This window comes from Furipterus horrens, unplaced genomic scaffold (assembly GCF_987537825.1).
Source record: "Furipterus horrens unplaced genomic scaffold, mFurHor1.1.pri manual_scaffold_7, whole genome shotgun sequence".
Lineage (NCBI taxonomy): Eukaryota > Metazoa > Chordata > Mammalia > Chiroptera > Furipteridae > Furipterus > Furipterus horrens.
Window position 1 is genome coordinate 107,889,484 of NW_028327177.1, and position 23,752 is coordinate 107,913,235.

The window sequence follows — 23,752 nt, forward strand, 5'->3', positions numbered from 1 at the left end:
AGTTAGGGTACTGGAAATATTGAGGGGAACACTTTGTAAAGTATGATTGCCCAACCATTGAGCTGTACACCCGAAACCAATACAAAACAAAATTAAGAAAAAAGAAAATATTCTGCCCTCAAACCCTCATTACTGATCAGCTTCAGAAACGGCCCCATCCAGACCGTTCCCGAAGGCGGGGCTGCTGCCCCACCACAGAGCTCCACCTCCGATTACCACTCACTTCACTCCAAGGCAGATTCTCTCTCTTTCTCTCTAAATGCCATCAGCTTGGAACAGGAGCTCTGTTGCCAAGACAACAAGGAGTAGGGTCTCAAGCTGGTTAGCACAGTGATGTCACTCCACCTGGGCAGACTCCCACTTGTCCTTGGCTCACCCATGCAGGGGTTACTGTCATATAAACACATCCTGAAGCTTTCCCTCCTCATTTGTCTCTCTTCATACAGTCCTGGCGATGTGCAGACATGCTCCCTTGATTCACTGACAACTTTTACTAACACTTTCTAGTTTTACTAACTAGCTGGCTAGTTTCCTCTCCTCTAAATGGGGGATTCCTCTTCTTGTCAATACTGCTGACTACGTGCGTACACACATACATGTATTCCCATGTAAAGTTAATATATTATGACAACTTTCCAAGTCAATTCAGACAGGGCTCTGTAATCATGGTATAATGGATGTAGAAGTATTTACTGTCAGAAACTTTGGTGGTTACTTTCCCCCTTTTTCCTATTATAAGCAAGGCTGCAATAAACATGTATTCTTAGGAGACATTTTCTAAGATCAGAAACTAGGAAGGAAGGAAGGAAGGAAGAAAGGAAGGAAGGAAGGAAGGAAGGAAATAATGTCCCCACCCTGAAAGAAAACAGGAAATGACCCATGGACATGTGAAGGCCCTGCCACATGATGTTCTCACTCCCTCCAGTTTAACCAGATGAGCTTAAAATGTTGAGATGAAAGCTGATTTGTCAGACTTAATTTTGTCATTTATCTACAGAATTTCCTTCACCTGCAGATTTTTAACTCTATGTGGTAGCTGGACATGAAGTATTCAGAGAAAACTCAAATATCAGACAGAAAAGAAATCTCCATGAAAAGGACCAAAATTAATTTTACAAATACTAAATAAAAAATGTTAGCAATAATGATGACATGGGGATATTATGACAGAGCTCTCAGGTTAAATATGCAAGCCTTCATTTTTAATTCATCATTCTATTTGACTCCAATTCACCAAAACAAAAACCTGGCACCTTATTATAGCTTTTAAAACAGAGCAGACAGTACAGCAAACCCTTGGCATTTTAAGGGTGTCATTCCCAAACCATTGTCAACAAAGCACATTGAGATGTTCATGAATCTCCAGGGTCACACATACCCCTGGGCACATGTTTTTCTCCATAAAATATACACCCAACAGAGGGGAAAGGACAGAGTCCCTGGCCGGACGATGAGATCAGGCCTGCTCAGCCACTGAGGACTCACTTCCCACTACTCTTATCCGAATTTGTGCCTCAGCAAAATCCCACCCACCACAGCCCTGGGACCACCAGGGATGCCAAAGGGAATTTTGCAGGCAAACTGACAAACGTCAGATCCCCATTCCCGCAGCCACTGTGTGCAGCTGCGCGCGTCTCCGCCTGGATGTTCCTTCGTTCACGTCTACGGAGATGGGGAAGATGGGTGCAGATCTGGGACTTGTGAGCTCAGCTGGTTACCGTGAGCCAGAAGCCTTGGTGAGGTTTAGCTGCACTTCTTGAGGCCAAATTCTGTCTGTTTCACTGCTTTCCTGTAGAGGAGCCTGATACACGGGAGGAGTTGGAGCTGCAAATGCCAATGAGAGCGACTCAAAGAGCAGCTGAGGGGGAAGAAGCCAGGGTCTGAAGGACCAAGGCAAGGCAAGTGCCACAACACTTGGGCATCTTGCAGGGGCTCTTCGCGGCCCCACTCAGAGGCAATTTTCCTTTACTTTCTACACTGTTCTACCAGGCATGGCTATTCCCCTTCCTAGCAGATGACAGATGCAAAGCAGCATAAGGGAGGGGGTGTGGGGGCCGGGTGATATGGGAAAATGATAGCTCTGCAGGGAAGACAGGTGCCACACCTGGACACATATATACACACACACCACACACACTCACACCCACCATGTGCACACCCCCACACATATGCACATACAACACTCACACACTCACCACACACAGCTCCACATACACACACATCACATATATTCATGCCACCATACATATACACCCCCACACATATGTACACACAACACTCACCACACTCACATACCACATACACATACCACTCACACATTCAACACACATAGCCCTACACACACACACACCACTCATAAACAGTACTCACACATTCTCATGTGCCACTCACCCTCTCAATGCCACATACATACACACACACATACACACACCGTCCCCATACACATACCACACATACAACACTCACACACCCCTCATGTACCACATACATACTCACACAGCACTCATGCACCCACACACACCTGGGGAATCTGGGCTTCTCAGCTGCCCACCTGAGAACTTAGGGCAGTTACCTGTCTCCCTTGGCTCAGGGACCCACCTCTCTGTTGTTCTGTCTGCTTCACGGCCTCTCTCCCTCTTTCTGCCCATATTTCATCTTTTCCCTCTCTCTGCACCACAGGACACAAAATCTGGAGCTGACTGGCTCGGAGGTTGAGGACTGAGGAGAAAGAGAGAGCTCACCCCCCCCCCCCCTGCAAAGGGCGGCCCCTCCCAGCTGCTCAGGGACTGTGGGCCTCAGCTGCCGGAGATCCTGGTTTTTTAAAGAGGGGTTGGAAGTTTATGTGAAATTGCCCAGTTTTAAAACATTGGTAAATACATTTTAAAATGTGAAAACACTGGTTGGGCCAAACAAAACAAATTCACAGGCTGTCGGTCTGGAGCTCCTGCAGCCATGGAGAGACAAACCTCCCAGCCCGGGGCCTAGCAGGCAGTGGAAGGACAAAGTTGGGCATGCGCAGGCCACTGCATCAACAAGGAACATAAAAATCATAAAACCTCAGAGTCTGAAGAGACTTCAAATGGGATCAGGTGCAATGACCTGCCTAATAGTCTCCTCTTCACAGAACGATGGCACACCACCCATTCCACCTCTGCGTGACACTGACGCTGGACTGAAGCGTGTCTCCGTGGTCTCCCAGAACAGACCTGACTCCTCCTGCAGCAAGGGCCCTTCAGATACTGAGGAAGTGGCTTTCGCTGCTGCAGGGCAACCCTGCCCTCTTCCGCCTGGGGATCTGAATCTCCATTCCACCTTCAATGTCTCCCTTCGAACCCGCTCTGGTCAGCTGGAGTACTGCTCAGGAAGCTGACCTCCAGACATAGGTGCCATGTTCCCAGTTTAGATCAAGCCCTATCATGGCAATGAACTCTGATAAAAAATAAATAAATAAATGTATGATGTATTTCAAAAGCTCCCTCCCACCCCCCACCCCAACAGCTACAGTAACATAAGCCTTGGCAGCCTTTGGAACACCAAAAGCCCTGGTTTCTGAGGATGGTGCATTGTCACGGGACTCTGTACTGTTGCTTAAAAGTTCTATGCTGTCCTGTCAGTGTGGCTTGGTTGGAGCATCGTTCTGTAAACCAAAAAGTCACAGGTTCGATTCCCAGTCAGGGCACCTGCCTAGGTTGCAGATTTGGTCCCCAGTTGGGGTGCATATGAAAGATAACCAATCAATATTTCTCTCTCACATCTATGTTCCCCTCTCTTTCTCCCTTTCTCTGAGATCTAGGAGCATGTCCTCAGGTGAGGATTTAAGAAAAAAAAATTTTATGCTGATTATGCTTCCAGAGCCAAGAGTTTCCCACAAGGTTTCCATTCTCACACCAGCATTGCAAAACAACGGCCATAATTACAACAGTTAACACCATTTTACGGAAGAAGAAATATAGGCTCGAGGTCAAACTTGCTCAAGGGTACACAACTGCTAAGTGCCAGGACACCAGGGCTGTGATTTCAGAGGCTGCCTGCTCCTGTCCTGCTGCCATTTTGGGAATGCCGGTTGGAACGGAGCGAAATGAGCATGAAGTAAGCGTTAAGGAAAGGCTGCATTGAGCAGAAAAATGGATGATTACAAATGAGCAGAAAAAGGAAAAACAACCAGTCATTTATGAGTCTTCACATCCCGATGGTCTTTCCCTGTTGCACTAAAAAAGTTCCTCAATTTGAGATGTTATTCTTCCCCTTGTGCTCATTTTAACTGGACTAACTAAAGATACTTACTTACTCCTACTTGTTCCCTTTCTGCACATTAAATATCAGGAATTTCAGAATGTGCCTGTGTCAAAACTCAAAAACATCAAGGGCTTAAAAATACAAAATGAATGATTTTCATTAAAGGCTATTAGCAAATAGCAAGTTATTAGTACCACTTAAAATAAACATATTTTGAGAAACTATGAATTGTATCTTAACATTTTTTACCCTTTCTCTGCCCAATACACATAAGCACTTAATAAATACATGTGGGCTCATGAACATTCTTTCTGTATCAAGAGAAAGAAAATGCTTACAATATGATTTTAAAAATTATAACCTGGGTCATAACTGTTTCATGTTAAAAACATCAGAAAAATAAGATTACCAACAGGACAAAATAAAATATATAATCATTGCAGAAAGCAAATACATAAAACTGTAGTGTTTACTTGAAGCATGAGAAAATCAAGTTATATCTGATTGCCTCAAATATATTCCCTAAAATAATTATATGTGCTAATTTAGTGTTCAAAAACTAGTCAAAAGAAATGGTGAAGAAAATGTCCAAATATTTCAGGGTGGGAATGAACACATAAGTATTACTCAAGCATATACCTTTGTATCGTGAATTAATGAAGTTTCTGACACCATAAAAATTAGCAACCAACAAAGCAATGAAAGAAATAAAGCAATTAAAGCAATTGATCACAGAGATGGGCAAATCCCAAAATTACATTTTACCTAGAAGTAGAAGAGCAGTAAGAGCATCCATGTCTTAATTTCTTTCCGAACTCCAACGTATCCAAGAAGAAAAGAGCTCAGGCTTAAGCAGGCTAATTTACCCTGCAAAATTTTCCTTTCAAAAAGTATGGCTGAAAATTGGCTCTCCTAAAACAGAAGGGACTTTCACAAGAGTTATATAAGCAAAACACACAGGCCAATTCAGTGACGTGGAAACCACCTCATGCAGAAGAAATGCAGTAAACACAAGTAGCCCCCATTCACATCTCAGAGCCTGTCAGCTTCTCAGGATAAAAATCAGGGCTGATTGTAACCTCCTACCTCTCCAACCACAGGACAGAAAATTTTTAATGAAAAGTTACAAACAATTAAATGATGGAGAGTCCTAACACACTTTGTGGAGAGAATTCATATTTTATGGTTGTTGAACCACCTGGAGTATCTTTAAATTCCCTATGTCCACCTTCTCTTGACCACTTTGCCTACTATGGAAGGATAAAATGAGTGTTTTAAATTCTCTTCGCTGTTAGAAATAGGCTGTCAAAAGCACCAGAGGCGTGCATGCAGTCTGTCACACACCGGAGGTGAATCAGGGAAACTTGCTCAAAGCCTCCTCTCTTCAGACTACTTATTGCAAATGCCAAGTGTTTCCCACGTTCCTCGGCACACTGGGAGCATCCCACTCGCAGAGCCACCTGCTCTCCTTTCCATCATTCAAACTGTGGCAGAAACGCCACCTCCTCACAGAGCCGTCCTCAGTGGTGCTGGGGACCAACCACTTGTCTCCTGCCTATCACGGTGCGGAGGCAAATGGAGGGAAGGCGGGCGTCAACAAAAGCACCATTCCCACGGCACGAACATTTTGTTGACTTCAAGTATCGGCACCAGAAGGAAAGGAAACCAGGCTCAGCCTACTTCTTAGAGCAAGAGGAGATTCATTCACTCATCTAACAAGCATTCATGAAACCCCTACTGTGTGTTGGGCAGAGCAGTTCCTCAGGTACAAAGGGAGGAAATAGGACATGGTTCCTGCTCTCAGAGAGGAGAAAAAGATATAAGAACTGAAAATTATGGTTAGTGCAAGGAGGGAAACAGGTTCAGGACATTATGGTTGTATGTCAAAGAAGCACCAGACTCAGCTGGGGGTCATGGGAGGTTGCTGCGGGAGTAGAGGACTGAGTGCCCTGGCTGGTGTGGCTCAGTGGATTGAGTGCTGGCCTGTGAACCAAAGGGTCACTGATTTGATTCCCAGTCTGGGTACATATCTGGATTGAGGGCCAGGGTCCCCAGTTGGGGGTATGTGAGAGGCAGCCACACACTGATGTTTCTCTCCCTCTCTTTATCCACCCCCCCCTAAAAATAAATAAATAAAATCTTAAAAAACAAAGAAACAAACAAAAAAAACCCAACCAGACTGAGTGAACCAGGTAGAGGAGAGGCAGGAAGGCAGGTGAGGAGAAAAGCATTTCAGGCAGAGGAGCCGGGAGGATCCAGGCACAGACAACATGCTGGATATGGAGAGAATGCCAAGCAACTGCGCAATGCTGCACCATCAGACCCATGGTGAGAGAGGTCATAGGATGGTGAAGGCCTCTGACACCACACGGGTTACAAGCAAGGTGGCTGTAGGGCCAGAACTGTGTTCGAGGATGGCTACTCTGGGGGCAGGGAGCAGCGCAGTGCACAGACTTGGGCCCAGTCTGCGCACAGGCTCCCAGCGAAGGTCAAAGTGTTGGACAGTGAGATCTGTGGCCTGGCTTCATCAGCCACACTCCTGCCTTGCCACGTGTAATTCCCCATGCATGGTCCCTGCTGCCCAGTGGGCTGAGTTTTATACCTCCTGCCCCCACACTCCCCAACAACTCCAGCCCCACTGCTGACTGAACATAAGATAAACACCCAACCCTCAAAGAACCAGCCAGAGAGCCAAATACCTCTGCCCTGTGCAGCTCAGCACTGAGAGAAACAAGCAGGGCCACTCAGTGTCTTGCCTTGGGATTTAACAATCCAGGAAAAACCAGGCAGTTTAGGAATGCGTGTAGAAGCCAAAACTGGGTCACAGGGCCTAGTGAGCACTCTTGTTCCTCATGGCCAAGAAAGACACCCAGAACAACTGCTCAGAGGTTTAAGATTCCTGCACCCAGCCTTCCATCGTTAGCACCAATAATAAAAAGACTTATTGTTTTAAACCCCGCTGTCCATCTGGACAACAAAGGCTTTGGGCCTATTTGTTTGTCTGGAGGGCTCTCTATGTCAGAGTGAAGCCCCCTCCCCTCCCCGATACTCACAGAACTGCAGGCTGAGGCTCAGGAAGGCCAGCAGCGCAGCGAGGGCCAGCAGCAGCAAGAAGCGATTGCGGAAAAGCATTATTAGTTGTTCTATCTCCTCTTCATGGTTTCACCTCAAATCAGGAACATGCCCTGTGAATAAAGCAGAGGCAGTAAACTTGTGTTCCGAGGTGGAAAAGCAAGTTTGTCAACTGAAAATAATCCAATTAGCTCAGGCCTCGGGCACGCAAAGGTGAATTCTAGTGGGAGAGTGATAGCAAGCAGTTACGTCTTTGCCCCCATGAGGCCTGCCAAGAATGCGTCCGTCAAATTAGCGAGAGGAAGGCAGCTCGTGAATGGTCCATTTATCTGATATCAATAGGGGATGAGATACTTTACAGTGTGACCTTTCCAAAGAAAAAGGTGAAGGACATTTATTGAGCACTTACAGTGTACCAGACAACGGAGTGTTTCCCAGGACCGGCTCACGCTCACTCCATTCTGACCCCTAACTTCTAAGTCTCCAACTTTTTTGGATGAACGTTTTGCAAAGATGACTCTGGTCTTCTTTATTTCTAACATTAACCTGAATGTCAATCACTGCAGCATGTCCCAGAGTAATGCCTTTAGGGACAGCTGGGGTGTGCCAGAGGACTTGTTCCTACACTAAGTAGCCCCCTCTGCTAATGACAGACCTTCCCCCATTCTGACCGTTGAGCTATTTTAGTTGCATCCAGAGCCTTCTAGTGCTGGGCCATGTTTGGCCCCTCAACCACTTCCTGTCTCCAGCCACTCAGGAGACTTTCCATCACTTACTGGCAGGTGTGGCTATTAGAACTGCAATGTCTCTGCCCTTTGGTTTACCCGGGAGGATGAACCACAAGATGGTTCTGAGTTGTCTTCACGTGGGCATTGGGTGGAAACAATTGCTATTGCTGAGTTAAATCTCAGGTTTATAGCACAGCAGAGTTGTTGCAGTGATGACCCCCAATCTATTCATGCCTTTCTGGATCAGTGGCCTTGTAAAATCTCCTCTCACATTGACTCTAAGCTTGGAATAGGTATTGGCTTTGACCAATGGGACAACAGCAAGTGAGCTGCAAGCAGAAGCTTGAAAAGCCCTTTTGTATTGGGTCTTGTCCTCCTTTGCTGCTTTTGGAACTCTAAGACCACCCTGTGAAGATGCCTGGCTAGTGGCTGGTGGATGAAAGACCATGTGCAGTCAAGGCTGCAAACAACCAGCCTGGCAACCACCACACATGTGAGCAAGGTCGTCCCAGATCATCCCACCTAGTCACGCCACCAGCAGATGGAGAGCAGGAGGGTCAGTCCAAACTAAAAGAACCGCATGGGTAAACTTGGCCACTAAGAAAAAAGAAGGAACACTACAGAAATTCGGAGACTTCTTACAACATTCTCCAACAATTTTTCAATCAAAAGCAAAGAAGATAATTGAAACAATGAGCTCTTCAAAGCTCTCAAATGTAGAAGTAAAGAAAATGTATGTTGACCCAAATGGGCCAAACAGAAATTATACACAAATGAAATTTCATCTCCTATTGATATATCCAGCCAAGTGATTTCGATGGACCATAAGGTGAAGGAAAGTGATCACCAAATTCTCAAACGACGACTTCAAACTAAAACAGCCAAGGAATTCACTACGGAGAATGTTTTAATGTAAATTTCATATTCATAATCATTGTAACTTGCATCCTGACTTTAAGATAGTTGTATATATATAATGGCATTTAATCGCTCTGTATATACATTGCTATTTTATACATAGTACAATTTTAATTCAATAAAGAAGATAAAAAAAAAAAAAAGAAGCACATGGCCAACCAGCATATCACAAGAAAACATGATGGCTGCTGTTTGAAGCCACTACGTTTTGGAAGCTTGATACAAACCAAAAGAGAACTGATACAATAAAGAGGAAGTGCCTTGCATGTTTACTAGGACTTTCTAAGTAGATCTCCATATCTTCATTTTGGGCACCACATTCACCAAGTTGTCTACATTCTTCACTATGCTGAGTCCTGTTTGGGAAAGGGGCTATATTTAGTTCTAAATTTAAAACACTGAGGATATGTTGGTTAACCAGATGGCTGGGCTCATGTGACTGCCTAACTGCTTTTAGTTTTCAGGATACTGACATTTCTGCGTATGTGATGCTGTTCATTTGATGACGCAGGCCTCAATCTGGGAGCACCCACTCTTTCCCCTTGAAACTGTCTGGGTTTCTGTAACCTCTCCCTTCTGACTCTCCTTTGCTAGGGACCAGCTTGTTGTGATGACAGACCTGGGAGTGTGCACACAGCCTAGGAGGTGCAGCGGGGGAGGACAATGACACTGAGCACTGCAATACACATGTCTTCTTCTGGAGCCGATTTCCTTAGAAAACTTGGAGACGAAGGTCATGCTTTGTTCTTAATTTTTAAAAAATGACTATGGTGATGACATAACCCAAAATTCACATGGATTGGAAGATACCTGTGTTTACAGCTGGAGCTAGGTACTCAAACCAATGTGTGTGTGTGTGTGCGCACCCACGTTCATGTCCAACGTGGGGACCAGGGCACACGCTTCTTCCCTGGGGTGTATCTTCACTGGGGACTCTTCCTTGGTGAAAGAGACTGAGAGGAGCCTGACATAGTGGAAAGGAAACTAGCAGATGTGTGCTAGTTCCCTGTGCTGTCATGTGTTTTCTGTATGCCCTCCTCACAATGAACTGACGTAACTTCTCCGAGTCCAGGATCCAATGTTTAAATGAGAAGGGGGCTAAGAGCACAAAGCAGGAGGGTGGTGAGGAACAACAATTGTCATCTGCAGGGGAGTGGCACAGAGTCACCGTGCTGTGTTGGACTCCCCGGACTTGCAGGAATGGCAGAGACCCTGCACCATCATTGAAAGACAAAGATCTGCCCTTTTCCCTGAGCTGCTGCCTCTGCCCCATCCTGTGGTTCCCCTTCAAAATCCTGGCCACTGGCTACTTCCCTACTCGCCAGCTCAGTCCCAACTGTCTAGGCAGGCAGCCACAGGGCAGACAGCCATGTGTACAGCCCACTCCTGGCCGGCCTTCCCTGGTGCTGACTCAGCTGTGGTACCCCCACCTCGCCACAGGTTTTCCGCCTAGAAGATTTGTATCAGCTTCTGTTGGGCCACATCCCAGGAAGATGAGACTACCAGCCAATGGGCGCTGTCCATCACTGTGGCCCAAGCTCCAGCCCCGCTCTCCATAGACCCCCTTCTCTTTTTCCATTCCTAGCAAGGAGGCTCCTGCAGCCACTTAAAAGTCACACAATCCCTGGGTCCCTTCTGGCCATCTTCCGGCACATTTCTTCCCCAAGAGTCTGTATGCATGCCCCTGGGGTCAGCTGCAGCACCCTCAGACACTTATCAGACTTGTCTGAGTCATGCGAAATGACAGCTAGGTCTCTGGGCCCACAGCAGAAACCACACAGCCTGCTCACTCCCAGCCCAGAAAATAAAGTTCCTAGGAAGATTCACTGCTACTTCAGCAGGCTGAGATGCTGTGGGATTACGACCTACTTCAGTATGGTTCCCAGCTCCTAATCCCCAAACTCTCAGGTCCCATTGCCTTTTATGCAAAAGATGCTCCAGGCTCAATGTGGCATCATGACCAAATCCAATTCCTATAAATATTCCAGTGGAAACAACTGTTCTGTGTCCGTGGCTGAACATATAACAGTGGCCAGTCATCGGATGTCTACTGGGCACAGCCTTAGTCCCCTGTGCTAAACCCACATGGTAAAAATATCTTAAATCCAGAAATAAAATGGTTATTCTGAATTCCCAATGAAACAGCAAACAATAAAACAAACAAAACCCAGCCAACTGTAACTCAACTTTATGGCAGATTTGAACAGTAAAAGAAAAATATTTTAAAATATAATTTGGAAAAAAAGAGTATTAGTTAATAGGCACTTCCCATTATATTATGGTATATACCATTTCTGAATGAAGAGAAAGAAGGAACACAGCATTCTACCATCAAAGAGTTTCAAAGATCAAGCCCTGGTCTGACTTTACCTTGTAAGAGCTAGAAATGTCACAGCTAGTGACTCAGGTCTTGGGGTCCTCTTCAATGTATGCAGAATTTAGGGTTTTAAATATGACCATAACTGCTTGAAAAAAAAAGTGCATCCAATTATCTCTCATTTGTGTAGTTAAAATGCCATTTCTAAGACAGAAAGATGGTATTAAAGAAAATGCTTCAGATGTATTATATACTTTGATTTTTTTCTTGGTCATAATCACTTTGGCCCAAGTAAATACAGTGATATAATTTAAAAAAAACCAAAACCCTCAGGTCTATAATTGTGAACTAAATATGAACCAAGCAAAGATAAAAGCTTTATCTTAATAGTCCTCCCTGTCCAAGGTTACCTCAAAGTAGATTTTAATTGCAAAATCAGAGATGCTTGGCTAAGAATAAACCAACTTTAAAGTCTGATGAATGACAGATTTCAGAACCTCCTGAAAAACCCAGGCAGTAGGAGAGGCACCAAGGACGCTGTGGGTTCCCAGCAGTTATTCACATTTGAACTCATCTTCAGGCTCAGTTCTAAAGGTTGAAACCAATTCAGTCACCCCGTCATTTCAAAACAACATATTTTCCAAGAACTGATCTGTGTTGCGCACCCTCTGAAGTGCTGAAGACATGAGACGCAGAACCGTTTCTGCCATCTTAAAGTTCACAGCTGACATGTGCAAAAGCATTTATGGTAAAAATGATATGAGATCTAGGAACTGCTTTAAAATACTGGGAGGGCTTTTGAGGAGGAATTAATGAAACAAAACTGGCAAAATGTTGACAACTGTTGAAGCTGGGTGACGGATCCTTGGCAGGGGCGGGAGGGAGGGTTGTTATATGATCCTCTCTGCTTTTGTGTACATCGGAAATTAAAAAAAAAAAAATTTTAAGTGTAAAAAGAAAGGCGGCTCACAGTCTGATCAGTGGAACAATGAGTAAATATTAGGTTGGCCAAAAAGTTTGTTTAATTTTTTCTGTATGATGGCTCACTAGGTGCTTAGTTGTCTTGAACTTCATTTGAGACAATCGTGTTACTTTGTACTGTGACAACTGTCATATTAGCATACATTTAAAAAATTTATCAAAATTAGTGAATTTTTGTGCAGCCATTTTGATACTGAAGATGGAAGGAAACATGCAACATTTTGGCATATTATGCTTTATTATTTCAAAAAAGGTAAAAATGTTACTGAATGCAAAAATAGATTTGTGCAGTGTATGGGGAACATGCTGTGACTAATCGGACGTGTCAAAATGGTTTGTAAAGTTTCTTAGTACTATTGACATTTTGGCCAAATAATTCTTTGCTGTGGGGCTGTCTTACGCATTGGAAGATGTTTAGCAGCATCCCTGGCCTCTACCCACTAGAAGCCAATAGAGGGAGATAGCTGACATACTCATAATATCCAAATCAATCCAGATACTGGTGAAAATGAAAAAGGTGTCTTTTATTTTATGGAAAAAAACAAATGGACTTTTTGGCCAGTCCAGTATAGATAGACCATTAGGCTATATGAAACCAGTGCCAATGGGGAAGCAGGATGGGGAGGGGAGGAGGTCTTCCCTGGCCCAGAGTGGGTGGGTAGGTTTCCTCGAGGAGGCTCAGCCAGAGCTCAATCTTGAAGAGCAGATTGGAGCTGCTGTGTTTGTAATTGCATTTTAGGAAAACAGAATGCACTAAGAATGTACTGATGTACTGCCTTTTGGGGGTAGGAGGAGAGTTTGCATTGTTTGTGAATGAGAGGAGCCCAAGAAAGGAGGCAGCTGCACGTGCATTGAGTCTGCTGTGTCTGGGGAAAGATGGCTGCCCAGAGGTGCCAGAGGAGCTGGGCAGGGGAGCCCCCACCCAAGGGAAGGGTTTGTCTGTGGTCTGGCACCCACAGGCAGCTGAGCTACAAAAGTGCTTCCAGTCCCAGGCCTGTTTCCCTGCAGCAGCTCCCTGTTGCTGGAGGAGAAAAGAGCCCCAGGTCCTTCCGGGACTCTTGGTCTTTGGGATGCGACACAAATCCAGTGAGGGAAGGAGAAAAATCCCCTGGGTCCCTGCAGGATTAATTTATTCAAAAAGGAAATAATAGAAAAATACTCAACATGCAAGAGTCTTGTGAAGAAAATGAAGGAAAACCACAGAACAAGCCAAAGGCTGCGTAAGACCACCCTTCAGAAGAGGTACCGTGGGAGGAAGAAGGAAACCCTCAACCTTCTGGTGAAGGTGTAAGCTAGGAAGCAGAAGGAAACCTTAGAAATGGGCTGACTCAGCCTGTCCAGGGATTTAAAGAGGACGCTCCCATCAGCATTTGAGCCCTGAAGAAATGCTAAGAGGAGCAGATGAGTTGGGAGGCCTAGCGAAGAAAGAAAACACACGTTTGTGATGATGCACTGGAAGCAAAGACAGTCACACAGACATCCTCACCCTGTGTGTTTTGGGCCTTGAATTATTATTAATTTTTAATCTGATAGTAAAATCTATTCCCTGCTTTATTTCTGTTAGCATTTTCTGATGTATGTTTCACCTCTGTTTTACTTTTAAATCTGGTGGAATTTTGTTTTAGGTAGTTTCCTTGTTACATGCATCTTACTGGATTTTGTATCTTGACCTATTCTCCACTCTATTCAATTGGGAAGTTTCACACAAATGCATGAGAATATGTTCATCCCATATTGTAAAGTGAAACATAACAAGTTACAAGGTAGCATATTTAGTATCAGCTCACATGTGTAGGGTAAAAATGCCAAATTGTGTGTGCGCGCATGTGTGTGTATCCACACATACATCAAAAACTGAACTGTGCTTATTTCTGTGTAGTGTGAGTTTTATTTTTTAATGAATACGTGTCACAGACAGAATTTTAAAAACTTTAATAAGTAAGAGAATCAAATAATTTGCAACCAGCTTAGAAGGGCACTGGGGGTGCCTAAACTTGTGATGAGATAACTATTAAAATGTAAACCTCAACTCACCTCTGGATCACTTAGCCAGAGGAATACAACTGGCAATTATTAAACACACACACACACACACACACACACAGAGTCTCACTCCCCCTGCTCAGGCCAGCATACACACTGACCCCAAGGAGTCTCACCGCCAAGGAGACTATAAACACACCCCTTGGAGTTCCCACTGGGCACAAAGTCACTGACCTCCAGGCCAGAGCGAGGGTGGGGGTTAACTCCAGGATGCATGCTACCAAGCAGTGTCAGCTTGAGGGACATAACAACTTTGTGGATTGACCCTTATTTTCTAGGCCAGGGTTTTATCTCTTCTGAGGCCAAGCCCCCTTGGGAAATATAGACCAGGAGCAGGCCCAGAGGCCTCCCGCTCTTCTCAGCAGGGGCAGCACCTTAAAGAATACCTAATAGGGCCTCCTGAACATCCTGTACTTTACCCCACAGCTGACACTCCCAGGGCTCCTCTCTCACAGGGGTCCTCTGCTCCTGTACAGCAGCCTGTCTTCTACCCTGGAACAGTGACGGGTGATGCAATCCCTCACAGCAATGGCAACAACCATCTCCTGGCTATGAGGTGACCACTGGACTGGAGGGAGACAGTCAGTGCTGCATGTCAGTCCCAAAGCTGGCCCTGGATAAAGGGAGCATCAGCCCAGTGCTCTTTCCCCTGCTTTTTAGGATTCGCTATAATCTGGCTACATTCCACAAGTCCCCTTCCATGTCCCAGTTCTTCCCATACCGCACAGTGAAGTGCATGGGCTCAGGGGCCAGCTAGCAATGTCTAGAGCCCTTCTCCTACCCTTACTCAGTCACAGTTTTCCCATCTATAAAATGGGGACAATTATAAAGTTCATCGCATAGGTTGCAGAAGGGTTCCTGAAGTTAACATATGTAAAGGACATATCACAGTACCTGGCTCCTAATAACCGCTCAATAAAAGTTAACAATGACTTCTCTTATGGTTTTAATACCCACCACCATGTATGAAATAGCCACCCTGCTAGCCCCTGTCTCTTCTTCCACACTAGAAATAGAATGCCCATAGGATCATGCCAGACAAAATCAGATTTTGAAGAGGTCTTAAACACCACTTGGTTCAAGTCCCTTGGTTAACCAGAAGAGCGGCCAGGACAGGTCAGAAGTAGCACGAAGTTCCAGGTGTCCAGAGAGCCTGGCTCTCATGGCTCAAACCCTTGCTGCACCACCATAGGGTGGCACCCAGCACTCTGTCATGTTATTTCTCTTCATTCTAGACACTTCTTAGTATCCACCGATATCTATTTTCTTCTACCTAACAAAATCCTCTAGGTTTTAGCTGAATACATGACCACCCCTCTAGAGGTAATATTCCCTAGACTCCCTTGCAACTAGTTGTCTTATACTTGTATAATCAAGTTCCAGCCAGTGAGTAGTGACTGGAAGTAACATGTGTAATCCCACTCTGACCTTGCTTCTTCCCCCTTTTCCATCTCTGAATCACTGGTGCGGTGATGGGCCAGCCTTCCTGATGCACAGGGAAGACATCCTAATGGGTGACAGATAAAAACCCTGGGTGACCCCATGGTGCAGGATACCCATTTCCTTGACTGTCTATCATATTGTTTTCAGGAGAAAAAAAAAAATCAATCCCACAAACCCTTTTAAACTCATTGTTATTTCAACTTCTGTTAAAGCAGCCAAACCAATATCCTCAATAGAACTGGCCACTAACACTAAAAGACATTGGTCCTCTTCCTAAGGCCCCTTCTAGGGAGTGATAAACAAGCACATACACATTTATGATGAATTGCACTGAGCAGAGAGCTCTAATCACTGAGCTGAATATGGTGTGAATGGGACATGGTTGTGGTAACCTTTGTTCTTTTTGTTTTATTTTTTGTTTTACCTTAATTCCTGCATCTTTGGCAATGACTTGGCTACAGGAACAGGGAACACTTGCCAATGCAACAGGACGCATCAACATTTTCACATAACAAGCCATAGTCTCAGGAAGAGCAGCTCTAGGATCAGTTAATTGAGCAACTCAATGGCACCATCGGGAACTGGAACATTTCCATCCCTGGGCTCTCTGTCATCTCCTTATTTGTCTTATCCCAAGGATGGCTACCCTCAAGAGTCATAAGACCATAGCCACACAGTCACACTTGCAAGCTGCACATTTCTACTGGAAGCAAGGAAGCCTTTCCAGAAACCCTCTAGCGGATGTCCCCAAACACCCAATGGCTAGAGCTGTGTCATAGGCCCATGCCCAAACCAATCGCTGGCGCTGGGAACAGGCCACAGTGATCGGGTGAAACCAATCGAGATTCACCTCCCTGCAGAGGCCCACACGAGGAGGGAGAGGGTGGAGACCTGAGCAGAATCGGAGCTCTATTAGGAACAAGGGAAAAAGGGGATGTCTGCAACAACCCACACCTGGAGAAGACTTGACAACACACACTATTATTTTAAAAAGTTATTCTCAAACCCAGCCATCTGATGACAGTAGCAGGACTTTTCAGATCTAGCAATCAAAGCGCACACAGTCATAATTATATGTTTGAGAAACATCAGTGCTGGTTTGCTCAGGTAGAATTCAGTGGTGACAAAAGGCAGCGCCGCATCCGTCGGCCTACTGGCTGTACACGTCTGCCAACGAGACCTTTGATTCCTATTTTATGTGTTTAAACAGGCATCATGAATTATTTACCAACTGTTTTTCTCCAAAAAGGATTTGAGGCAGCTCCTCTGCAGGTTTAGATTTTTAGAAGTCCCTGAAACATGAATGTTTTTTCCCTTCATTTGTGAAGTGTATGCTCCTGCCACTCTCTCCTTTGAGGTTTTTTTCCAGCTCAAGGTGCCTGGGCATTTCTCAGCACACACCAGACTGAAATCACTAATTCATCAAACCAGGATTTTCACTTTTATGTACTCCTGACATTTTGGGACAAGTATGTGCTCCACCCAACTTCACTGCTTTGTTCTTTCTTTAGTTTTAGAAGCAGCTATGTATAAAACTGGCATTCTTATTTTAGAATATTGAGAGCAACTCTAATACCTTAAGAGCAAAAAAGAAGAAACACTGTTGGCAGGATTTAAAAATATGTCTGATACTTTTTTATTTGGCCAGCAAACTGTATCAAAATGTCAAGGAAAACGTAAGAGGATTAAATAGGCAGGGTTGTAAAGCTACAAATACGAGTGGTGTACAATGAAGGTTCACATGGTAAAAGCCACCTTTTAGAGGCAGAAACAAAGCGCTTACCAGGGCCTGAGAATCACAGCTGTGCAATGTGCATCAGGCACACCTGGAACTACAGGTTGCCAAGGCCACTTACTCTTTCTGAAAGCTGCATTTTCTATGTTAACAATACCACACAGAAATGGAATTTTGCTCTGGATGGAATCATGACCAAGAGCACTCATACATGCCACAGATCAAGGCATTTCGCCCGATCTTTTTCAGGCCATGAGCACACTCACCTACAGAGCTTTGACAAAAGCCTGTGCTCACTGCCAGCCCATCCCATGACTGGATCATGACAAAGCAAGGGGCACCAGGCTGTCTATGGATAGTAACTAATGCTGGTGCCTGCAGGCAGGGACTACATGCCCTTAAAATATCTTCTATAAAACTGCTGGCTGGTTTGGTGGGAGGCTGGCAGCATGAGGGTCAGTACAGAATGAGCCCTCCTGCCCAAGGAGGTAGGTAGTTCATGTGTGGACAGCCACTGGCTGGGGCTGCTGTGGAGAGCTGACCTCTAGGAGACCTCCATGTGTTAAGATCCAAGGATTCTCTGATTTGGAAACCAAAACAAGCTTAAAAAGCTCTTTTCCTGCCTTTGCCCTTATGAAAAGACAGGTAGAACAAAGAGCAGCTAAGAGTGGTGTGACATAGGAATCGCAGACATTTAACTTGGGAAGGAATGTGAATCACTCCCTTACAATAAAGTGGGGAATAACACTGTTATAAGCTCCAAAACTTTGATACGGCTTGGGTTAAAGCTGTAATGAAACACAAGCCCCCACTCCACCCCCCCGCAGTCAGTAGTTCTTATCATACACAGTGGTGAAAAACTGAAAGCTTTTCCTCTAAGATCAGGAACAAGACAAGGAAACCTGCTCTCACCACTTCTTTTCAGCATAGTCCTAAAAGTGCCAGCCAGAGCAATTAGGCAAGATAAAGAAATAAAAGGCATCTAGATCAGAATGGAAGAAGTAAAAGGGTCTGTATTTTCAGATGACTTATTATATACAGAAAACCTTAAAGATGTCACCAAAAAATCTATTAGAGTAAACAAATTCAGTAAAGGTGCAAGACACAAAATCAATACACAAAAGTCAATTACATTTCTATACACATTTCTAACAACGAACTATCAAAAGAGAAAATAATTCCATTTATAATAGCATCAAAAAGAATAAAATATGTAGGAATAATTTTAGCTATTGTTGAAAGATATATACACTGAAAAATATATGAGATTTATGAAAGAAATAAAAGAAGACACAAACAAATGGAAAGATGCTCTGTGCTTATGGTTTGGAAAAATTAATATTGATTAAATGTCTATACTACCCAAAGCAATCTATGGAATCTATCAAAATTCCAATGGCATTTTTCTTTCTTTTTTTTTTTAAATAATTTATTTGTTTGTTTCTTTCTTTATTTTATTAGAGAGCGAGGAAAGGAGAAAGAGAGGGAGAGAAACATCACTGTGTGGTTGCCTCTCACTCACGCCCCCAACTGGGAACCTGACATGCAACCTAGTCATGTGCCCTGACTGGGAATCGAACCAGCGACACTTGACTCGCAGGCCGATGCTCAATCCACTGAGCCACAGCAGCCAGGGCAGCATTTTTCATAGTAATAGAAAAAACCTATCCTAAAATTTGTATGGAACCACAAAAGACCCTGAATAGCCAAAGCAATCTTGAGAAAGAAGTAGCATCATGCATCCTGATTTCAAGCTGTATTACAAAGCTATAGTAATCAAAACACAACATGGTATTGGCATAAAAACAGACACATAGATGAATGGAGAAGAATAGAGAATCCAGGAAAAAAACCATGCATAGGTGGTCAATTAACTTATGACAAAGGAGCCAGTAATATACAACAGATAAATGACAGTTGCTTCAATAAACAGTATTGGGAAAACCAGATTGCCACATGCAAAAGAATGAAACTGGACCCCTATCTTACACTATACATAAAAATTAACTGAAAATAAATTAAAGACTTGAAAGTAAGACCTCAAACCTTAAACTCCTGGAAAAAAACATGGGAAGTAAATTCCTTGACATTGGTCTTGGCAATGATTTTTTGGATTTGACACCAAAAGTGAAAATAAATAAGTGGAACTACATCAAATTAAAAAGCTTCTGCACAGCAGAAGAAATAATCAACAAAATGAAAAGACAACCTACAAAATGGAAGGAAACATTTATCGGATACGGGTCAATATCCAAAGTATATAAAGAACTTAGACCACTAAATAGCAAAAGAAAAAAAAAATCCTCAAACACACTGATTAAAAATGCGCAGAACTAAATAGACATTTTTTCAAAGAAGACATAAACATAGCCAACAGAGAGATGAAAAGATACTCAACATCAGTAATCATCAGGGAAGTTCAAATCAAAACCACAGTGAGAGCCCTGGCCAGGTGGCTCAGTTGATTGGAGCATTGTCCCATACACCAAAAGGTTGTGGGTTTGATCCCTGGTCAGGGCATAAACCTAAGTTGAGGGTTTTATCCCCAGTCAAGGTGCATTCACGAGGCAACCGATCAATGTTTCTCTCTCTCTCTTTCTCTCTCTCTCTCAAATCAACAAAAGCATATACTCAGGTGAGGATTAAAAAAAAAAAAATTTAAACCACAACGAGAAATCACCGTATACCTGTTAGAATGGTTGTCATAAAAAATAGACTTCCACCCAAGATGAAGGCCTAGACAGACATGCTGCATCTCCCTCCACAACTAAGAAGGAATACAACTATCTCAAAACTAGAGACAACCATAAGTTCCAGAAAATCGAGCTACATGGAAGTCCAACAAACAAAGATATAAAGAAATACTCATCCAGACAGGTAGGACGGAGCTGGGGTGGAGAGGAAGCAGTGTGGTGGTGGCAGCAGTGACGGCAGTGGCAGGCCTGTGGAAAGCGCAGTCACACATTTTAAAAAGTAGAGAGGGACACCTGGGGAGTGCTCCTAGCACCAGACCAGACCAGACCACACAGCTCATGGTTCCAGTGCCAGGGGAAATAAAGCCTCCTTGCTTCTGACTGTGAAAACCAGTGTTGATTGGGGTGGAGGAAGAACCTGCCAGTCTCTCAGCAGACTCTGCTTGTTTAGAGGCCCCCAGGATGCTAGAACATCTGCAAACCCACCCACTCTGGGAACCACAGCCATGACAACAGCTAGAGAGGCACCAGTCCCATACAGAGAGTAGGAGAAGTGCCTGGAAAAGGGGAGAGTGTTGAGCAAGTGGCATCGTTCCCTCTCAGACCCCTCCCCTACATACAGTGCCACAACATGGTGAAACAGGTCACCCTGTACTGGTGAATACCTAAGGCCCTTCCCCTTACAACGTAACAGGAGTGACAGCTCTATCTAAGACACAGAGGCAAACAAACACAGGAGCCTGAGGAGACATAGAGGTATGGCCCAAAAGAGGGAACGGATCTAAGTTCCAGTGGGAGAACTAAGCGACAAGGAGATAGCCAACCTAACAAGGAGATAGCCAACCTAACATACATAAGTTCAAAACACTGGTGATAAAGATGCTCACAGACTTGACAGATATACTTAATTATGGCAGACGCCTAAGGAAAGAAGTGAAGGCTATGCTAAATGAAACGAAGGAAAATCCACACAAAACCAATGGTGAAGGGAAGGAAACCAGGGTTCAAATAAATGATTTGGAACATAAGGAAGAAAAAAACAGTCAACCAGTACAGAATGAAGAAACAAGAATTGAAAAAACTGATGAGAGGCTTAGGAACCTCTGGGACAACTTTAAACGTGCCAACATCTGAATCCTAGGGGTGCCAGAAAGAGAAAAGGAAGAGCAAGAAATTGAAAGCTTATGTGAAAAAAATAATGAAAGAAAACTTCCCAAATTTGACAAAGGAAATAGACATACAAGTCCAGGATGCACAGAGAGTCCCAAACAAGCTGAACCCAAAGAGGACCACACCAAGACACATCATAATTAAAATGCCAAAGTTTCAAGATAAAGAGAGGATCTTAAAAGCAGCAAGAGAAGAGCAGAGCATTACCTACAAATGGGTCCCTATAAGACTACCAGCTGATTTCTCTAAAGAAACTTTGCAGGCAAGAAGGGACTGGCAAGAAGTATTCAAGGTGATGAAAAGCAAGGACGTACAATCAAGACTACTCTATCCAACAAAGCTATCATTTAGAATGAAGGGCAGATCAAGTGCTTCCCAGACAAGGTAAAGCTAAAGGAGTTCATCATCACCAAGCCATTATTATATGAAATGTTATAGGGACTTACTTAAGTAAAAGATCAAAGTTATGAACATTAAAATAACAACAAACTCACAACTATCAACAACTGAATCTAAAAAATAAGAACAAAATCCAACTAAGCAAACCAGAATAGGAACAGAATCATAGGTATGGGGATCATTTGGAGGGTTATTGGATGGAGGGGTGGAAGGGGGAGAAATGGGGAAATGGTGCAGGGATTAAAAAGCATAATCAGTTGGTACAAAATAGACGGGGAAGTTAAGAATAATATAGGAAAGGGTAAAGCTAAAGAACTTACATGCATGACCCATGGACATGAACTAAGGGGTGTGGGATTGCTGGAGGGAAGGGGGGTACTGGGTGGAGGGGAGCAAAGGGAAAAGAAATTGGGACAACTGTAACAACATAATCAATAAAATATACTTAAAAATAAATCAATTAATTAAATAAAAAAACAAAAACCCAGCCCAAGAGATAACAAGTGCAGGTGAAGATATGGAGAAAAGGGAACACTTGTGCAGTTCTTGGTGGAAATGTAAATTGGTGCAGCCACTATGATAAACAGTATGGAGGTTTCTAAAAAATTTAAAAATAGAACTATCATATGGTCCAGCAATTCCATTTCTGGGTACATATCTGAAGGGAATATCATCACTATCTTGAAGAGATATCTGCACCCATGTTCACTGCAGCATTATTTGCAGTAATAATCACACCCCTTTCCTCACTCCCATTACTGACACCATTGTCTTGGAACCAAACCGGACTATTTTTATGAAGGAAAAATAACCTATTGTGATAAGCCAATGAAATTTGAGGATTTGTATATTATAGTAGTTTAACATTAGTACTAACTAATACTTGTCCATATGTAGGCTTTTGATAAAGATTTAACAAAATAATATATTTAAAATGCCCAAATCATAATAACTCAATAATGGTTAATTCCTTTCCACTCATGGTGTTCGACCCATGTGAAAATACACCAATAACATCAATTTTGTTGCTCTGGAGCAATAGTTTTCCAGCATGGATTTAAATGTAGATTGAGGCTAACCCTTCAAGCATATTATCAGACAACATTCTGGGGAGAGCTCTGATCGTTTACATCTTCATTTTTTTATTTTTTATTTTAAACAACTTTACTGTGGTATAATGTACATACTATAAAATTCACCAGCTTCAAGTGTATAATGGTTTTTAGTAGATTTACAGAGTTGAGAGGCCATCACCATAATGCAGTTTTAGAGCATATTCATTATCCCAATAAGATCCCTTGTGAACTTTTACAGGTCATCCCCATTCTTAATCCCTATTCCAACTAATTACTAATTTACTTAATGTTTCTTTTTCCTCTAAGTTATTTATTGATTTTGGAGAGAGGAATAAAGGGGGGAGGGTTGTTGTTCCACTTATTCATACATTCATTGGTTGTTTCTTATAACCTGCCCTGACAGGGGATCGAATCTGCAACCTTGCCATATAGGGATGATGCGCTAACCAACTGAGTTACTCAGCCAGGAGCTTGTGATCGTTTACATCTTTAAACCACTGTGATCTGGGTTATGATACTTACATTGACCTAACTTGAAACTAAGATAGGCAGAGACCCTATCTTAGTGGATGGTGGGCCCTTCCGAGTTTTCCAGTGTGGGTCATACTTACCTATAAATTACTAGGGATTAAAAAAATAAAAGTCAAATAGTACATGTGGGGGAAGAAGTTGTTGACAGAAGTGATTCTGAGAATGCAAAACACTGTAGTGGTCATGATCGTTTCCACAAACCTAAGCTAAATGAGCAAATTCGTAGCTCAGTGGATTGAGCGTCGGCCTGCGAGCTAAGTGTCGCTGGTTCGATCTTCCAGTCAGGGTACATCAGAGAAGGAAAACTCTGACTCCAAAAAACCTCCGCTGCCTTGCGGCATACCTCTTCTGGGGAAAGGCTAAGGGAGTAAACCCCGACAGAAAATCCGGAGCCGGAGTCCCTAAGGCGG

General features: G+C 43.6%; 1 protein-coding gene and 1 pseudogene across 1 annotated transcript in view; one reads left to right on the plus strand and one right to left on the minus strand.

Annotated features, from left to right (window-relative positions):
• Positions 1-23,752, minus strand: part of PXYLP1 (2-phosphoxylose phosphatase 1) — a 71,934-nt gene that overhangs the window by 27,349 nt on the left and 20,833 nt on the right. Inside the window, exon 2 of the mRNA XM_090284253.1 lies at positions 7,290-7,421. Coding sequence (XP_090140379.1) covers positions 7,290-7,368 — 79 coding nt within the window. The 5' untranslated portion in view covers positions 7,369-7,421. The remainder of the gene's footprint in view (positions 1-7,289; positions 7,422-23,752) is intronic.
• LOC150005015 (transcription elongation factor A protein-like 8) lies at positions 13,417-13,759 on the plus strand (annotated as a pseudogene).